The 16753-nt window shown below is 36.1% G+C and overlaps 1 protein-coding gene across 1 annotated transcript in view; it reads right to left on the bottom strand.

Moving 5' to 3' along the window:
* Window positions 1–16753, bottom strand: part of LOC150093665 (disintegrin and metalloproteinase domain-containing protein 10-like) — a 332641-nt gene that overhangs the window by 212489 nt on the left and 103399 nt on the right. Inside the window, exons 4-5 of the mRNA XM_090413243.1 lie at window positions 16259–16488; window positions 15625–16015 (exon numbers count right to left, since the gene is read on the bottom strand). Of these exons, the coding sequence (XP_090269369.1) occupies window positions 15625–16015; window positions 16259–16488 (621 nt within the window). The remainder of the gene's footprint in view (window positions 1–15624; window positions 16016–16258; window positions 16489–16753) is intronic.

Raw genomic sequence — 16753 nt, 5'->3', positions numbered from 1 at the left:
TCATGATAGAATAAACATACTATAATACAACGTGTGATAATCAAATATTTTCTTCTTCCCATAAATTTACCACAACTCCGTGGCGTAGTTGGAAGGACGCACGCTTCTTGCTGAGAAAGGATGATGTTCAAAATTCCTCGTGTAATTTTTAGGCCTTATTAATTAAGACTTAGTGAGCAATTCTCAGATCTACGTAGCATTGGTAAACCTATAAACCACAGGAACTATATAAATATATTGTATCGTTGTTATTTTTCAGGGAGCTATCACCACACATAAAAAATGATATATTTACTCACATATACAGGGTGGTTCAAAATTCCATGTACAAACTTTCAGGAGTGGTAGAGAACATCAAAATCGACCATGTTCACATAGGAAAGCATGATCGGAAACGCCACCTGAAAGTGATAGGTGGCGCTGTTCGCCAGCGCTCCAGGCGAGCAATTAGGGCTTTCTCATTCAAGCTTTCGACGTCGTACGAAGAACATACGTCGTTTTACGAACGCTGAGATGGCAGACATGCACCTCGTTTACCATATTATGTATCCAACTACTATTGAAAGGTTCAGTTACACCTAATAAAGTTTTTTACACTACTTACTGCCTTGTGTTATTTCTGTATCTTTGTGTCCCGGTTAGTACCTTCCGGTGGCGTTTCCGGTCATGCTTTCCTAAGTGAATATGGATTTTAATGTTCTCTACCTCCTCTCAAAGTTTGTACGTGGAATTTTGAACTGCCCTGTGTGTGTGTGTGTATGTACGTACACACACACACACAAAGAAACAGAGGAGAAATTTGTAAATACAATATTGATGATCATACCTTAAGAGCATTGATTCGTTCATTTTTGATGGACTTTTCTCGTATGACAAAAGATTTGTTATTGTTTACTGCGCATTATACGAACGCCACCGAAAAACCAGCAAATATTTTAGAAATCCTTGAATAATACGACGTATACGACATCTGCCATTACAATGCTATGTTGGTAAATGTATTTATTTCAAAATAGACATCTCCTTCCGCAAGTATGTCATTTCAGACACGAGCATTTGTTTTCTCAGAAGAAAGTTTTTTTTCTCTCTGTCATTCCCTCCCTCTCTTTCTCTGCCAATCTATCTGGTTGTTTCTTTAGACATCTTTTACCTTGTTTACTGTGCGCTTCAAAAGACAGATGCTTCATTCATAGCTCGAGTAATCTGTAAAGTGCTCGAGCTCCTTATCTTCGTCGGTATGTATCGTTTATGTGATGGATATCAGGTGGCTGCCATTGCTGACACATGTCTTTATCATTCGCGAAGGTATCCTGTTTCACCATCACAACAGAAGTTTTTCCTGCCAGAAAAATGAGAATGACAGCTCTGTCTTTCTTGTATTTCGCGGCGAGGAATCCTTCTTTGTTTCATTCATCAGCAATAGGATAATGCTCCGTTTCCATAGTGACACGATCTATTTTAATGGTTGCTCAAGATAAAATCGAATTTGAAGGAAGACGTTTTTCGAAGTTCTTTCACCTTATAAGAGATAAAAATACATTTTTATAGATATAACGAAGTAGAGCTCATTGGTAAAGAAGAAAATAAATAAAATATCAACCAGGAACCCTACTGGTTAAAATCATAGTTACTTTACTTGAATAAATAAGAAAATATCGAGAATACAGGCGCATAACAAGAAAGAATGATAAAAATAAGCTAGTTCACTATTAATAAATATGATTCAATAATAGTATAGTTGATTATTACGAGTAATAGTAAATTTGACTATTATTAATATCACAAGAAAATACGCATTGAAGATTTCTGTGTTGTCATTAAAATTGATTTTACTGTATGGAAATATCTTTGATCGTTTTCAAAATCTTATGTTATGAAAATGTTCTTACGGTTTTTCTCAAAGGTTGAAGATTCAGGAAAAATAATTTCTGAATTTGTATGACATACTTTTAGTAGAGACATGTATACAAATGCTTTCAGGACATCCGAAGAGCAATTCGTGTTAACCAGCACAAATATCAACAAAACGAAATAATTTGTCCTCAAAGCCTATTTGTGGTTAAAATTAAACTTTCTATGTTATTAAAGGAGGTTTAATATATTTAAAATATTTTATAGACTTGAATATTATTTATGTTTAGATTGTCTAACATGGTTGACTTCTATCAACTTGACTAGCGAAATAAAGACAACTATAAGTTCGAGTCATATGATAAACTGTGGAATGGACTATTTTGTAGGTCAGTTTTTTTTATTTTATTATTTTATTTATTTTTTAATATCGCAGACAATTCCAGTGTAAGTAGCTTTCTGCTGCAGGTAAATAGGTAGGTAAAATACGCCCCTTTTGGAGAAATCTTTTGCAGAAAAGTAGAATAGTAGTTAGGATTAGAAAGTACCTTGGCAGTGGTGGTCTGCCATATTCTCTTCCGTCTAATACGTAGACAGGAACGTACTCAGTTACAACAACGGCAAAAGATGGCGACTGGTCCATGAGAAAAGAAACTTCTTCAAAGGAATTACTGATAATGGGAATCAGTTAACTTCACTAATAAGTATTTCCATTTATTATTATTTTTTTGATAAACATTCTTAAGTTAGTAAGAATCGAAGGTTTTTACAAGGTGTTTGAATTCCAAAACTTTTTATAACTGTGTCATCCATTACAATACCGGATAAAGACATTAGAAAGTACATGCGTGTTCTTTTATCACGAGAAAAGCTTTGCACGTAAGTGTCAAATAATGAATAATACATATCTTCTTCTTCCTTATTCCCCTTTTTACCATGCGGTGTTGGTGTGGTAAGCCCTATACCTCCCGGTGTATTCTATGTCTGTAGAGGCGTTGGGATCTCAAGGCTGATTTATCTGCTTGCGAGATGAAAAACCCCGGATAAACTGGAGAGAAAAACTCTGCGGTCCACGCCCAAGACCGGCTAACTTGGCTATGTCTGAGAAAGATCCTCAAGCTCCTCATGTCGTCAACGGGAATCGAACCCAGGGCACTCGTTTCCTAGGCATATGGTTGCGAAGCGCATAGCCACTCGGCTAATTTCACGAATAATGTTATGCAAAAATATAAGTTTAGGTTATATAATTAAGTTACGCAAATATATGGAATCTCCATAGCTCGCGAAAACTCCGTTTGGGTGAAAAGACCTGGTTTCGATTCCGATCGCGGATTGGAAGAACTTTTATCCGGACTTTTCGAGGTGAGGTTTGCTTTCCAGGAAACTGCTAAAGTCATCCTGCAAAAGAGGCAAATAAAAGACCAGAAGACACGCAATTTAAATATAAAATATATGTAAATTGCGAATATATGTAAAATATATGTATTTAAGCATAATACTAACCCACTTTATTCTAAAGTGGGTTAGTAACTATAAAATTGTAGTTACAAAAGCCAGTTTGTAGACCTGTAAGTACTGCACATTATAATTATGTTTTATTTATAGTCAGGGATATAAAATTATTAAAGTCTGACTGGAAATTATTTGTACTATTAGCATTAATCTATCAATAGTGAAGAGTTAGAAATGGACACGTTTCGATCAATCTGTTTTTATCCAGGTTTTTTCTCATTTTAGTTTATTATTATTCATTTAAAATCCGTGAGGAACTTCGAAGTTGTCTGTGGTCTGTATTATCGTCAATAAAACTTAGTCGAATAACAAACCAAAGAACTCGAAGTGGCAATTTAAGTAAAGCCAGGCCTTCGAATTAATTAAAGAACGGTTTGGTTGCTGCTCAAAGCGAAATCAACTGCATTCGTCTAAACACACTAATGAGGAACGAATGGCATTTCCTTGAAAGACGTTCACTCTCTCGAACAGGAAGGAGGTAAGCCACTAAAGTTAAGATGCAAATAACATCTTTAACTATTGTTTGCATTCTTATTTCTCTTCAAGAAGAAACGAAATAAAATTAGATTTTCTCTCGCTCATTGTGTCTCGCAGCTGAGATTGGGAGATGTGTTTGGCTTGTCGGTGACTTAGAAGATCGTTAAAATCGAAGCCAACTATTGTCGATAGACGTCTTTTGGACGAATTTACATCCAATATAGGATCACGAGAAGAAATCGTCGAGTGTTTCGACATTAAATAGTTTCATTAAATCGTACAGTAAATGCATCAGTCATTCAGGGAATTTAGTTCCTAATAAATATGACGAATTGCACTAATTTAAGCGCTCTTAAGTTCGATATGCGGACACACGTTGTTAGGTAAAAACGAATACTGTTTGCTTCGTGATGTTGTCTGTTCCCGTAAAACAGTCGACAAACAAACAACAACAACAAATGACATCTGCTGTACTATCTCTTAATTTTATGTTAGAGAAAGCTGGATATCATTCTTTGTCATCTACGTTCGTTTATGCATTCCCTAATGTGTGTCCTGAAATATTTAAAGGAGGCAGTTGATTATTTCTGATCTTGTAAATTACCGAATTCCAACTGCTAGCAAAAAAAAAAAAAAAAAATGCGGTTGCATGAACAGGACTGCACGCAAATATTTTCGTCGTGTAATGAATGCGTGGGTTCTTTAAGCTCTATTCATGGGTCTGAGGTTCTTTATTGGCTTCCTGGAAGTATTCCAGAAGTGCGTGCAATCAGAAAAAAAAAATCTTAAATCAATAAAACAAGCGAAAAATACCCATTAAGACAGTTAAAAGATGAAAAAGAGTCTATAAGATGGAAGGTGTAAAATATAAGACAAAACAAATTAAAGCAGGCAAAAATGCACAGAACACACAATAAAAGAAAGAAGAGTGGAAAATAAAAAAATATTAAGTGAATATGAAAATAATGCTGGGCAATAGTAGAAAGATTCGTTTAAGTATTCTTGTCTGGCGATTCATTATCACAGCAAATGAACTTGGATCCATTTTTATCTTACGTCACATTAGATATTGTACGTAGTTTATATACTGTGATATCTCTAAGTGTATTTCTTTCTTCCTTCCTCCCTGTTTTACGCTTATGCGTAGCATACCACGCAGAACAGATGTGACAGAATCGGATGATTGAACAGAACTATGAATAGGATTTGAAGTCAGTGAGCTAGGATCGTTTATATATATGAAGAAGAGGTTGCAAATGGTCTTGTTGAAATCAATCCTGAAATTTTATTTAAATCTGACCAATAGAGTAAAGTTGCTTACAGATGGTCAAAACAAATGTATTATTATTATTATTATTAGCCTTCTACGAGGAGACTTAAGTTTATTCAGGGTGTCAACAGCATGAACTCCACAAATTCATATTGATGTCGTCATAGTATATGCAAAGCCACGAGTTTATGTTTATGAGGAAAAACCGGAGCATCCGGAGGAAAAATATATTCCACATTCCGAAACATACTACCTTCTACTAAGAAACTTAATTTCATTTAGGGTGACAACAGCATAAACCTTCACAAATTATACAAATTCATACTCTACGTCTTTATAGTATATGCAACAGCTACCAAAGAAGGATGTTCTGGTAGCTGTTGTTCTATGCTGAAGAGAAGAAGAAATAAAAAAAAAGGTAAATCATAAACTGATTAATTACCAGTGTGGAAGAATCGGTGCGTGTATACCGTTAAACTCACCACCCACGTAAGCAGGCTTATATAATTTTTCTTCTCTTTCATTCACTCATATCGATTATTATTATAATGGATATGAGTAAATATAAAGAAGAAAGAAAATAAAAATAAGGCTAACCTAAAGATAAACCCATATCTTCTTCAACCCATCCATCTCTTAGGACCAGTGACGTAACGAGGGTATGAAGCGCCTGTGGCAAGTGTCTAACTTGCGCCCCATTAACCCCAAATGACAAAAATGTTATACGTTTTGCGCCCCAAACCTAGTTGCGCCCATGGCGTGCGCCTCTTTCCCCACGTCCTCGTTACGGCACCGCTCAGGACTGGCAGAATCCACCAATTTGGGGTTAAGGTGAATTAATTGCAGCCGGTAAGCCACTCATCTTCTATATCCTCTAAGGGAAAGTATTTAAGCATGCACATCTGTGTGTTCGCGATGCGAGTTTGTTTTGCGGGACGAAAAATACTTCAACCTCCGTATGAGACCGGTTAACTCATCATTTCATAGAAAACACATGATAAAGGTTCGTCACGTCATAGACGAGTTCAAATCCGGGTTCTACCAACCACAGTGCTCGTCTATACCAACTAAGCTTTGGGGGATTCAAAGATAAATTATATATAAGAAAGAGAGAATAAAAGCAATAGAAAAAAAATAAAGAAAGAATAATAATAGATAAGAAGAAAGAAAGAAAGATATTGATATGAAATGGAGGGGGAAAGTACTTTTCATCCATTTCATATAAATTTCTTTTATATATGACATAAACTATGAAAACAAATTATGAAAATAATTTTATTGAATGCATATAAAATACCTATTATTTTCTGTTTCGGAAGCCCGTGTCATATACCTACTTTGACTCGAAACTTGTATTAGTACAAATACTATGTGGACCGCGTGTGGTACATAGGCGACAAGTACAAGACCTTACATGTGAATGCTACCTCTGCCGGGCTACATAATTGTCGAGAAACGAGAAACACTTGTACACGTTACACTAAATCTTTGTGCCAGTTAGCAACCTACTTGAAACAGCCGAAATTGCATTGTTAAGTTGTGTCCATCCGTTGTTGTCTGCATGAAAGTCAGTTGCTAATTGCAACTGATATCGATAGATATCAAGAGAAAGGTAGGTAGCAGAATTAATTCGCAATCAAGATCGCTTCCAAGTAGTTAGTTTAGTATTTGGTATCTATTCAACGTTGTTAGGTGCTGTTAACTCGCCCATTGTTGATTTGGAGGGTGCAGTATTCGCAACTGCAGCAACCCTTCGTGTTTTCACTTGATGAAGAAAATTTTTCCACACACGCATGCATCTTTTCCACGTGGGAAATGTTTCTGATTAAAATGCTTTTTTCTTTTTTGAGTTAACCATACCCTAGAGATGTAATTACTCTATATCAATACATTTTGACATACAGCGCCCTCTATGAAGAGCCTTAGAAAACAACTGATGAAACTTCGTTAGTTGTTTTTTTTTTTTTGTGTGTGTGTGTGCGTGTTGAAAGGATATAAGTTGGAAAGGTAAGAAAAATAAAATACATGCAACCTAGTCCTAAACGTATGCAAAAAAAAAGTAAAAAAAAAAAAAACCTGAAGAGAAAAGAAACAATATTTATCTGCCAATAGATGGCGTAGCAAGCACTACCACAACTATAATATAACAATCAGACGAAATAAATAAATAAAGAAAAATACTTTACCTGCCCATTTCTTATCGTAAAAATCAAGAAGAGCAATTCCATCCTACTATTTATTACTTCTCTATTTGGTCTTGGGTGCGAAATAAATTTATTCGATATTATAGTAAGAAGCGAGTGTCCTTTAAAAAAAAGGAGGATGGAAATTAGTCATTGGTCTTGTTTCGCTGTCTCCAGTATTTCCTCCCGAACAAAAGAATTGCTTTTCCACATTTTTCCGCCATCAACAGGAAACGGAAGTGACAGTGGAAATCATTATTTTTCAATAATGTAATCTTTACTGAGGGGAAAAATGCATTTTCGAATGAATTGTATAAATTGAGAAATATGGCATTTTCTTGCCTCTTTTTGATTCTTTTCTGCAAAGGTTTGAGCTTTCATCTGAAACACCTTTGAGATAAGAATCAGGTTATGAAATTTTTTGTTACACTTAAATGAAAGATATATATATATATATATATATATATATATATATGTGTGTGTTGGGAGAGTGCATTTAATATCCGAGAGATCTCTTTTGGAGCATCTGATTTTATATTTCTTTCATCAATTCGCTTTTTTTCCCCCCCTCGCTCTCTCTTCTAACCCTTCTGTTTTTCTTTCACTCGCCTTGCAGGTGAATAGGAGAGTATGAATAAAAATCTACCTCGTCAATCTCATATCCGTTATAACTTAGGGGAGGCATTGCTGTTATTTTCGTTCCCGGTAGGGGTGAAATGTGAGAGCGTGCCAAAAAAAAAAAAAAAAAAAGAACTACGTTCGTGCATTTTCCATTATCTACAGTCCTACTTCGGCAATGTAAAAATTGAAAAATCAATACAGGGAGCCTACGAAAGCGTTTACAATTCTGTTTACACCAAATGATTCGATGGCAGTTCGATAAAGTGCCCGGTCATAGACTTTGTGTCTTGGCAGTAAACAGGAAAAAAAAAAAAAAAAACAGAGAAAAAATAAAGATAAAAAAAAAAGAAAGAAAAGAAAAATATTTAGTGGGTTGCTAGTTTTAGGCGTTAAAATGCTCCAAATTATTGATGACAGCAAGGACATAGGCAGCTGTTAAGGATTTTTATTTTAACTTCGTCGTGTACCAGTTAGCAGAGGTACCGACCTAGCTCTCATTATTATCAAGCATACAAATTCTATTGGCTGCAAAAGGGACGAGAAAGTCATAATGTGACTGCAACGCCATCATGCTAATGGTTATCTTCATGTTCGTGAGGTGTTATTACTCACATAATCCTGTTATTAATAGTGTCGTTATATAGAAAATTGATATTTATTGAAAACGAGGCCATCTACTGGGTGGAAAATAAACTCGACCATTGTCTCTCAATATGATCGTCAAAATTTATTTTTCTCTTTTCCTTTCCGTGTTATTTCGCTATTTGTTTACCATGTTTTCCAATAGATTCTTCACCACATATTTTGTAAGTGAACCGCCCCTTAAACTAATATTTTTCAAACCAATGCTCAAGAAATACTACGACAAAACAAATAAACGACAAAATATTAATATTTTGTTGTTTATACCTTTACTGGGTAATTATTAATATTATTAAATAATATTAACAATCAATTTATTCATTTATTATCAATAGCAAAAGTTATGCTGTTATACTCAGACCACTCCCCCCCCTCCCCCAAATAAATCTACGGGAGATTGTTGCGGTATTCAGCATCTATTTTACTCCTTTTCCGGTTTGATTTGACATCTCAACAAAAATCCTTGTCTTTAATCAATGTAAAACTACTGAGAAAGTGTTTAGCATCACCGGATTGCCTTTAAGAAAGTTAATGAGAGCACTTCCTGAAAAAAAAAAAAAAAAAAAAAAAAAAAAAAAAAAAAAAATCTCTTTCACGAAGTTAAAAACTGACCTTCACCACTACCATTGAAAGTCACTGTAAAGTGCAATCCGTGTGTGCAAGGAAGTAAAGGATTTGTTATTTACCTGTACTTCGAGGGGGAGATAAAAACAATTCAGAACTAACATCCAACATGCAAATTTTAACGTCAACTTGACGCTTTTTGGACTCAATTATTTGACATCTCGTTCAGTACAAATGAGAAATATTCATAACTTCCATGTCGCTCAAAATTAAGCTACCGTCAATATATAATCTTCTCTTGATGGTATATTAATAATATATTTGAATGGCTGACTGTCAATCTACGCGACTATTCGTTGTTGGGTGTTACTATCAGAACTCATATTATCCGAGGTTAGTTCAGTGTTAGTTGAGTCTACCCACAATGCATAGCAGGATTCAAACCCACGGCTTTCGGAGGCTAAGCAATAACGTTAATATCGACTAATTTAAAAATTTTGTCATTTATAAATTAACACCATCTCTCTTTTATTCTTATTTTCTCTTTCTTTCATTGTCCTTTTTCCTTTCTCTTCTATCCTTCTTTTACTCTTTCGTTGCTGTTTCTTTTTCCCCTTTCTACAGGGTGTCCCAAAATTCACGCAAGATTTAAATTTAGCGCCATTTGTGCGGTAAAGTGTTGCCAACGAGAAAAAAAAAGACAGCGTGACAGCTGACAGTTCAGGGTTATTAAAAATGACCACACACAGCGAAGAGAGTTCGTTGAATGGATTATGGAATAACAACCAGTGGATGCTTATTTTTCGAACAAAATCATCTTCAGCGATGAGGCTCATTTTCATCTTGATGGCTTCGTTAATCGACAAAATTGTCGCATCTGGGGTTCAGAAAATCCACGAGTGATTGTTGAGAAACAAATGCATCCACAACGTGTCACTGTTTGGTGCGGATTTTGGGCTGGAGGCATCATCGGTCCATTCTTCTTCGAAAATGCGGCTGGTAAGGCAATAACAGTTAATGGTGCTCGCTATCGCGACATGATAATCCAGTTTTTTGTGCCTAAATTGCAAGATATGGATGTGGACGACATGTGGTTTCAACAAGACGGTGCCACATGCCATACAGCCCGAGAAACAATTCAATTACTGCATGAGTCATTTCCTGGTCGTGTAATTTCCCGTTTTAGTGATCATAATTGGCCGCCCAGATCATGTGACTTAACGCCGTTGGATTTCTTTGGGGATTTTTGAAGTCTAAGGTTTATGCCAACAAGCCCACGACCACCCACGCCTTGAAGGAGGAAATTTAGCGCTGTATCAATGAAATTCAGCTACATTTATGCAAAACGGTCATGGAAAATTTCGATAAAAGAGTGAGTATGTGCCAGCAAAGCCGTGGAGGCCATTTACCCGATATGCTATGCCATGCATAACCCTATACTGTATACTTTATGAATCAATAAGAAATTACAATTTTTAATTAAAAACCCGTGTTTTCTATCAAACTTACTCCTTGCGTGAATTTTGGGACACCCTGTATATCCCCCCCCCTTCTTTAACCCAGTTATTATCTACTTATAAATACCTATTTTTTTATGTATCTGGGAAAACTCCCATAGTTTTTTTTAATTTTTTTAAAAATTAAAAAACATTTTTTTTTAAATTAACGATTATGCTTCAGAATTGATATAGGCTTTACTATTTAGTTCTCGTAAATCTGCGATGATATTAGCACTTCCAAAATAAAAGAATGAAATCTGTCTTAGAAAGTAAACAAGAAGAAATGCCAACAGTAAAAGACGGAACAGAAATCAGCACCGTTTACTTATATAGACAGAAACATCATTTTCTTGGAGATGTTTGTTCTTTGCCACACACACTGTATCACTTATAAAGAAAACATGACACCGAATCAAACTTGATAAGTGGAAAAGGATATCTTCTTTGTTTGCGAGGATTTTCTTGCGTAGGTTGTGGCTTTCTTATAAGGCAGTAGATAAGACGCACTCAGCATGTGACGTACATTGCACCCCAGGCAAGCCACTTACAACTAAAGTTAACACAAAAGAAGAATGCGTATCGACAATAGATCTGATAGTGACCTTCTATGGCTATTCACTTAAAACAAGGGTCTAGTAGGGAGTTTTACTTGTGTACGGCTGCAGTTGACATCCGGTATTGATCGGCAAATTCCCCAGATACCAAAGCAACTAGTCATGCACGGTTGCTGGGAGATAAAAACACGAGAAGAGTAAATGGACATTAAGATCTGATTTGAAAAAAAAAAAGTAGATCAGAAATTTGACATTATCCACACTAGAAGATTCTTTTATGATATCTATTTTATCATCATTAGGATTATCAATTTCCACTGTTAGGTTCAACAGTGAAAGAGAATGGAGAGGCTGAGAAAGAAGTGGGAGGCAGGATACAAGCAGGATGGAGGAACTGGAGAGAGATGGCTGGAGTGCTATGCGATAAGAGGGTGCCGATCAATCTAAAAGGCAAAATCTACAGGACAGCAGTGAGACCAGCTATGACTTATGCTATGGAAACTGTGGCCCTGAGGAAAAATAACATCAGCAGGAGGAGTTAGCGAAGATGAGAATACTTAGGTGGATGTGCGGTGTGACCAGAAAGGATTGTCTGAGAAATGACTATGTAAGGGGAACGGTGAAAGTCACGAACTTAGGAACAAAGGTACAGGAGGCAAGGTTGAGATACCTCCCTCCTCATCACATGATATTGGTCATGTGATGAGGAGGGAGGAAGAGTATGTGGGAAGAAAGATCATGCAGATGGATGTGCAAGAGAGGAAGAAACGCGGGCGGCAAAAGTAGAGATGGAGGGAGATGATGGAGGAAGACTTGAGGATGAAGAACTTGGATGTGGTTACAGCCCAAGACAGGAGGATGTGGAGGAAACTCACTGAGAACAGCGACTCTACTTAAGTGGGACAACCTGCAGAAGAAGAAGATGATTATCAATTTCCAGATATCCCTCAAGGGATGTACAGGATACTATGATAAAGGCTATTATAACATATGATACAGAACATTATGATACTATGATAAAGGATTATACGATACATGGTACAAGACACCATGATATTGATACAGTAGATACTATAATACAGAACATGCACTATCATAGATAGTAAGATATAAGAAACTATGTTACTATCATAGATAGTAAGATATAGAATACTATGATGCTATCCTAGATACTGTGAAATAAGACACTGTGATATAGGATACTATATTTATTTAATGAATTATTACTATTTTTGTTTTTAACATAAGAGAGTCCAATTATCCTTTTTAAGGGCTATTGATGTCCTATAATAATGTGCTTAGGTTTTCTGATCGATTTTATATGCAGGCGGTATGGTTTCTCATCCAAACAAATAGGCAAACCAGCTACAGAACCCATGCAGTTAATATACTGGCTTCGCAGCCTTAGTCGAAATTCCAAATAACCCCAACACAACCCCTCTTTCTGTCGTTTAAAATCACGATGTTTTGTTTCTCACTAAAATATCCTTTCTATGTGGAAGGATTCGATGTCGGATATCCTTTTCGCGACTGAAGCTTGTAGTTGTGTGTGTGTGTTGATTATCAGCAATTAACGTATGACTGGATAATCGTGTGACAGTTGTTATTATACTAATAAACCTCGGACATGTAAATTACACTGTATTAAGTTATCGTAGATCTAGTGCTTCAATAGTTCGTCCGTGAAGCTCTTGTAATTCGACCTCGAAGTGAAGCGTGGCTAGGTGATTCATTCCAAAGATTAACATTGGTGCGCGTGATGTCGTTAAAGCAAGTAAATGGTGTTTTTAAAAGGAATCCTTGGTGACAAACGACTTCCAGACTCTCTTTAAAGGACTTTATGTAAATTACAACAAAAGAGGGGGGGGGGTTCTAAGGAGGATAAACTAGTTTTTGGAAATCCAAATACCAAGAAGGGTAAATACCTACAGACTGTCATAACTAAAAGTGAGTGTAAAAAAATTATCATTATTATTATGGGAAAAATAATACAAATCAGTTGCTAATATATAGCAATATTAATTATCTGCAGTTATTTTTATAAGGAAATTAGACTTACAAATTACAGAATTTTGCATATTTTGATGATATTCACAATTATGAGATTCCTAGTAAAACCTCGTATTACGTGATACTACTAATAATATTATTATTATTCCTGATACCTCCAAGGAGTCCGAAGACTCATCGCGGGAGGACACCTACAACTGTCTCAACCACTACACCGAACCTCTACTACGAATCATCTCCATCAAAGCAATCTATACTAATACTATCGAATAAAATCTAATATGGTGCTTTACTTGTTGTCCAAATAATTTGGAAAGTGTATATCGACTGGTTGTTTTAGAGTTACCCTTAAAGTCATTGAACTTCAGGGCATTGTATCAGTCAGATTCGTTTGTTTGACTAGAGGGAAAAGCCCAAGGTGTACCAATCTAAGATGAGTCACTGAGCCACAGGGTTTGAAATATGAATGAGTTCGATGTGTATGAGTGAGAGATCGAGAGAGAAGCCATGTTCTTAATTCCTACCGTGGTTGCCAACCAACCTACCTTAGATTATTTTGCTCCTCGTTTGTTAACTGTCGACTACCGCAGCTTCTCACATTCATAAAATCGTTTTAAAACACAACAGCTATAATAATTATTAAATAATTATAAACAATTTTATGTTAATATAAATTCATTAGCAGTTTTTAATTCTCCCTTGCCCCAATTTAATCTAATGGCTATTGTTTCCACTTAAAATTAACCTCTTTTGATAAGTCCCCCCCCACTAAACCCTATCTCATGTAGAATACTAGAGTAGGTCAAGTATCATGCTGTTTATATACAATACATTAATTTAATTCAAATATTCCTTTTCAAACTAAGCTGCAGTTTATACCTTATAAGATTTATTATCATAATTTAAAAAAATTTTTAGGATATGTGTTAAAATTGTCCACATCTTTTGGGTTATATTTAAAACCATAAACTCTTCCGTTACTGTATTTCTAAAAAGAACGTTTCCTTGAGTATCACTATTTTATTTTTTGTAATTTCCTTTGAATGCTTAAATTCTGTGTAACGAATTATTTCATAAAAGAAAGATGAAATCCTTAATTCTTATCAGAGCAATGGCAAACAGAGACTCCAATGTGAAACCAAAAATGTTTTCGATAACGCGTTTGGTAACAGACACACTTTTCATCAGTTGCCTCGGTATTGATCTACTAGAAAGACTCCACACTGAAGGTACATCGTATTTGGTCTTTAATTATTGGGGCAAGTGTTCTTAAAAATTCATTTGACTGACAGCCACTGATTGAATAACCTCTGGCTTATTTAATCAGTGACTTACCTACCCTCAAACCAGATGTCTGAGTGCAAGTCAAAAATGCCTACCCGAAATGCGTTTCTAAAATAGATCGCATAGTTCGATTAACTATTTCAAAAAATTTAATATAGGATAAGCAAGCTATTAAATATCTGCGATTTGCGAAGCTTAACAATTAATTCAGATGAATTTTAATGATGCTTAATTTATTATACTTATTGATTTAGTCGCTCATTCCTTACTTTTTACAATGTGGATGAATTAAGAAAATAGGGATTATTATTTTGTTTTAAAAATACTCAATTATTACGTATTAAATTAAGACTTTTTTCAGACTCTTTTTTAAACAACGTTCGCATGCGTCAGTTGAAAGAGGCGATCTCAGTCGCTTATTGTGCGAGACAAGCTCCATTCAGCCGTATTTGGAACTGGCTAGTGATACGAAACTAAAGGAATAAGAGAAAACATGAATAGTGTGAAGAGTATTTGCTGAATATGAAATCCTAACATGCCTTAAACTAAGACAAGAACACAGTTTAAGTTGTGCAATACAGAGGCAACTCATGAAAACGCAAATAGGTTAAGCATGCTATCGATCACGTGGCTACAAATCAAATCATGGATTTCTTATGGATTAATAATTTTTTTATCTGGTGTTTTTCTTCAAATATATTACGTCACTTGTGTTTATAAACATAACTGTTTCAGCTTGTGAATCCCAAAGGATTTTGGGATTCTCACACACACACACACACACACACACACACACACACACACACACACACACACACACACACACACACACACACACACATTATTAAATATGAATGAAAGAGCATTAACGTCTCATTTTTGCTTGATCAAAGGTTAAAATAAGTAGCTTCTAAAACTCTTTTTCATCCATAAATCAAAACGAATAAATGACAATGAGAAGAAGAAGTAAATTATTCAAAAAACATTACCCAAAGCATTTGTTACCTGAGGTTGCTGACGTGCTGTTTGAAAAAGAGTTGTTCATCCATCGTCAAAGTTTTCAACAGCGTAATCACGCAGGTTTAATATTTGTGACCAGTAATTAGGTTGCGTTTTACGACACGCCGCTTTAAAAAGCGGGGTGTGTTTACACTCACCTGTTGCCCTGTAAATGTTGTTAACCTTCTGCACGTGCCGCGTCATCGTCTCGATGCAGGCTTCCTCGCTTCCCATCTTCTGAAAGAAGAGATGATCGGCCTGCAAATACAGCATGCACGTCGTCTTCTGCGGATCGATAACCACGTGCCTATCCGGTCGATCTTCCGACCAGTGCGTCCGTTGCACTGACCTCACACCGTAGGGCTCCGAGTCACCGTATCTGTCGTAGTCTTTGTAGTGTAATGAGTCCACGTCTTTCCAATACAAGTCCGTCTCCTCGAGAAACCTCCGCTGCCGTAGTCGTGAGTGGCTGCTGTACGTCGTTGTGGATGCTAGAAACGAGTCCTGAGAAGTTCTTTCGCCGACGTTCGCAGCAGAGTCCGACGGCCGCTGCGGAAGTGGCGAACTTTGTCGGGTCGAAGGAAAACGATCTCGTCTAGTCCTATTCTGGATGAAGTGTTTGCAGTTTTCGGTTAGTTGTTCCTTGTGAAAATATATATCTAAGAAACTCGATGTAGAAAAAGTAGTGCCTCTGGAGTCATGCAAAGATCGCGAAGATGAGGAGGACTTTTGCATTTTTACAAGGTTATTTACACGCTTTCCCTGGGGGAATGACGATGAGAGAGTCGAAACAGGAGACAACGAACGTCTTGTCTCTTGTCGGAGGAAGTGAGAAAGACAAGTCTGGTTCCCCAGCGGAAAGTGGACGTCAGAGAGTCTATAAATGATCGAATGGAATTGAGGCGAAGGTTCCAAGTACCGAAGGGCGGGTTCGATATAGAACTCTTCGTTTTTCGTTCTCACCATCCCGTCTAGTAGGCCGTCGGCAGTGAAAACCCCTTCCACGGAGGACTCTTCGTCATCTGGCAAAAGATTTTGAAAAAAATATTTAAAAAAAAATAACAGTATTCATATAAATAAATTTGTTCTAAGTTTGTTTAGCAGCAATTTCGAATATAAATAGAGTTCAGTTGCAGTTAATGAATACATTTTTTATGGTATCCCTAAATGGTTTCGTGTTGATCTGATAAGGATTGATGTAAGTGAAGTCGCACTTCAACCTTCTATCCTTTTGTTTTGACTTCTGAGATAAGTCAAAGAGAAACAACAACTAACAGAAAACGTTTA

Source organism: Typopeltis vanoorti, chromosome 23, assembly GCF_054136105.1.
Source record: "Typopeltis vanoorti isolate ZY-2024b chromosome 23, IOZ_Tvanoo_1.0, whole genome shotgun sequence".
Lineage (NCBI taxonomy): Eukaryota > Metazoa > Arthropoda > Arachnida > Uropygi > Thelyphonidae > Typopeltis > Typopeltis vanoorti.
This window is presented reverse-complemented; position numbering and strand designations above follow the sequence as displayed.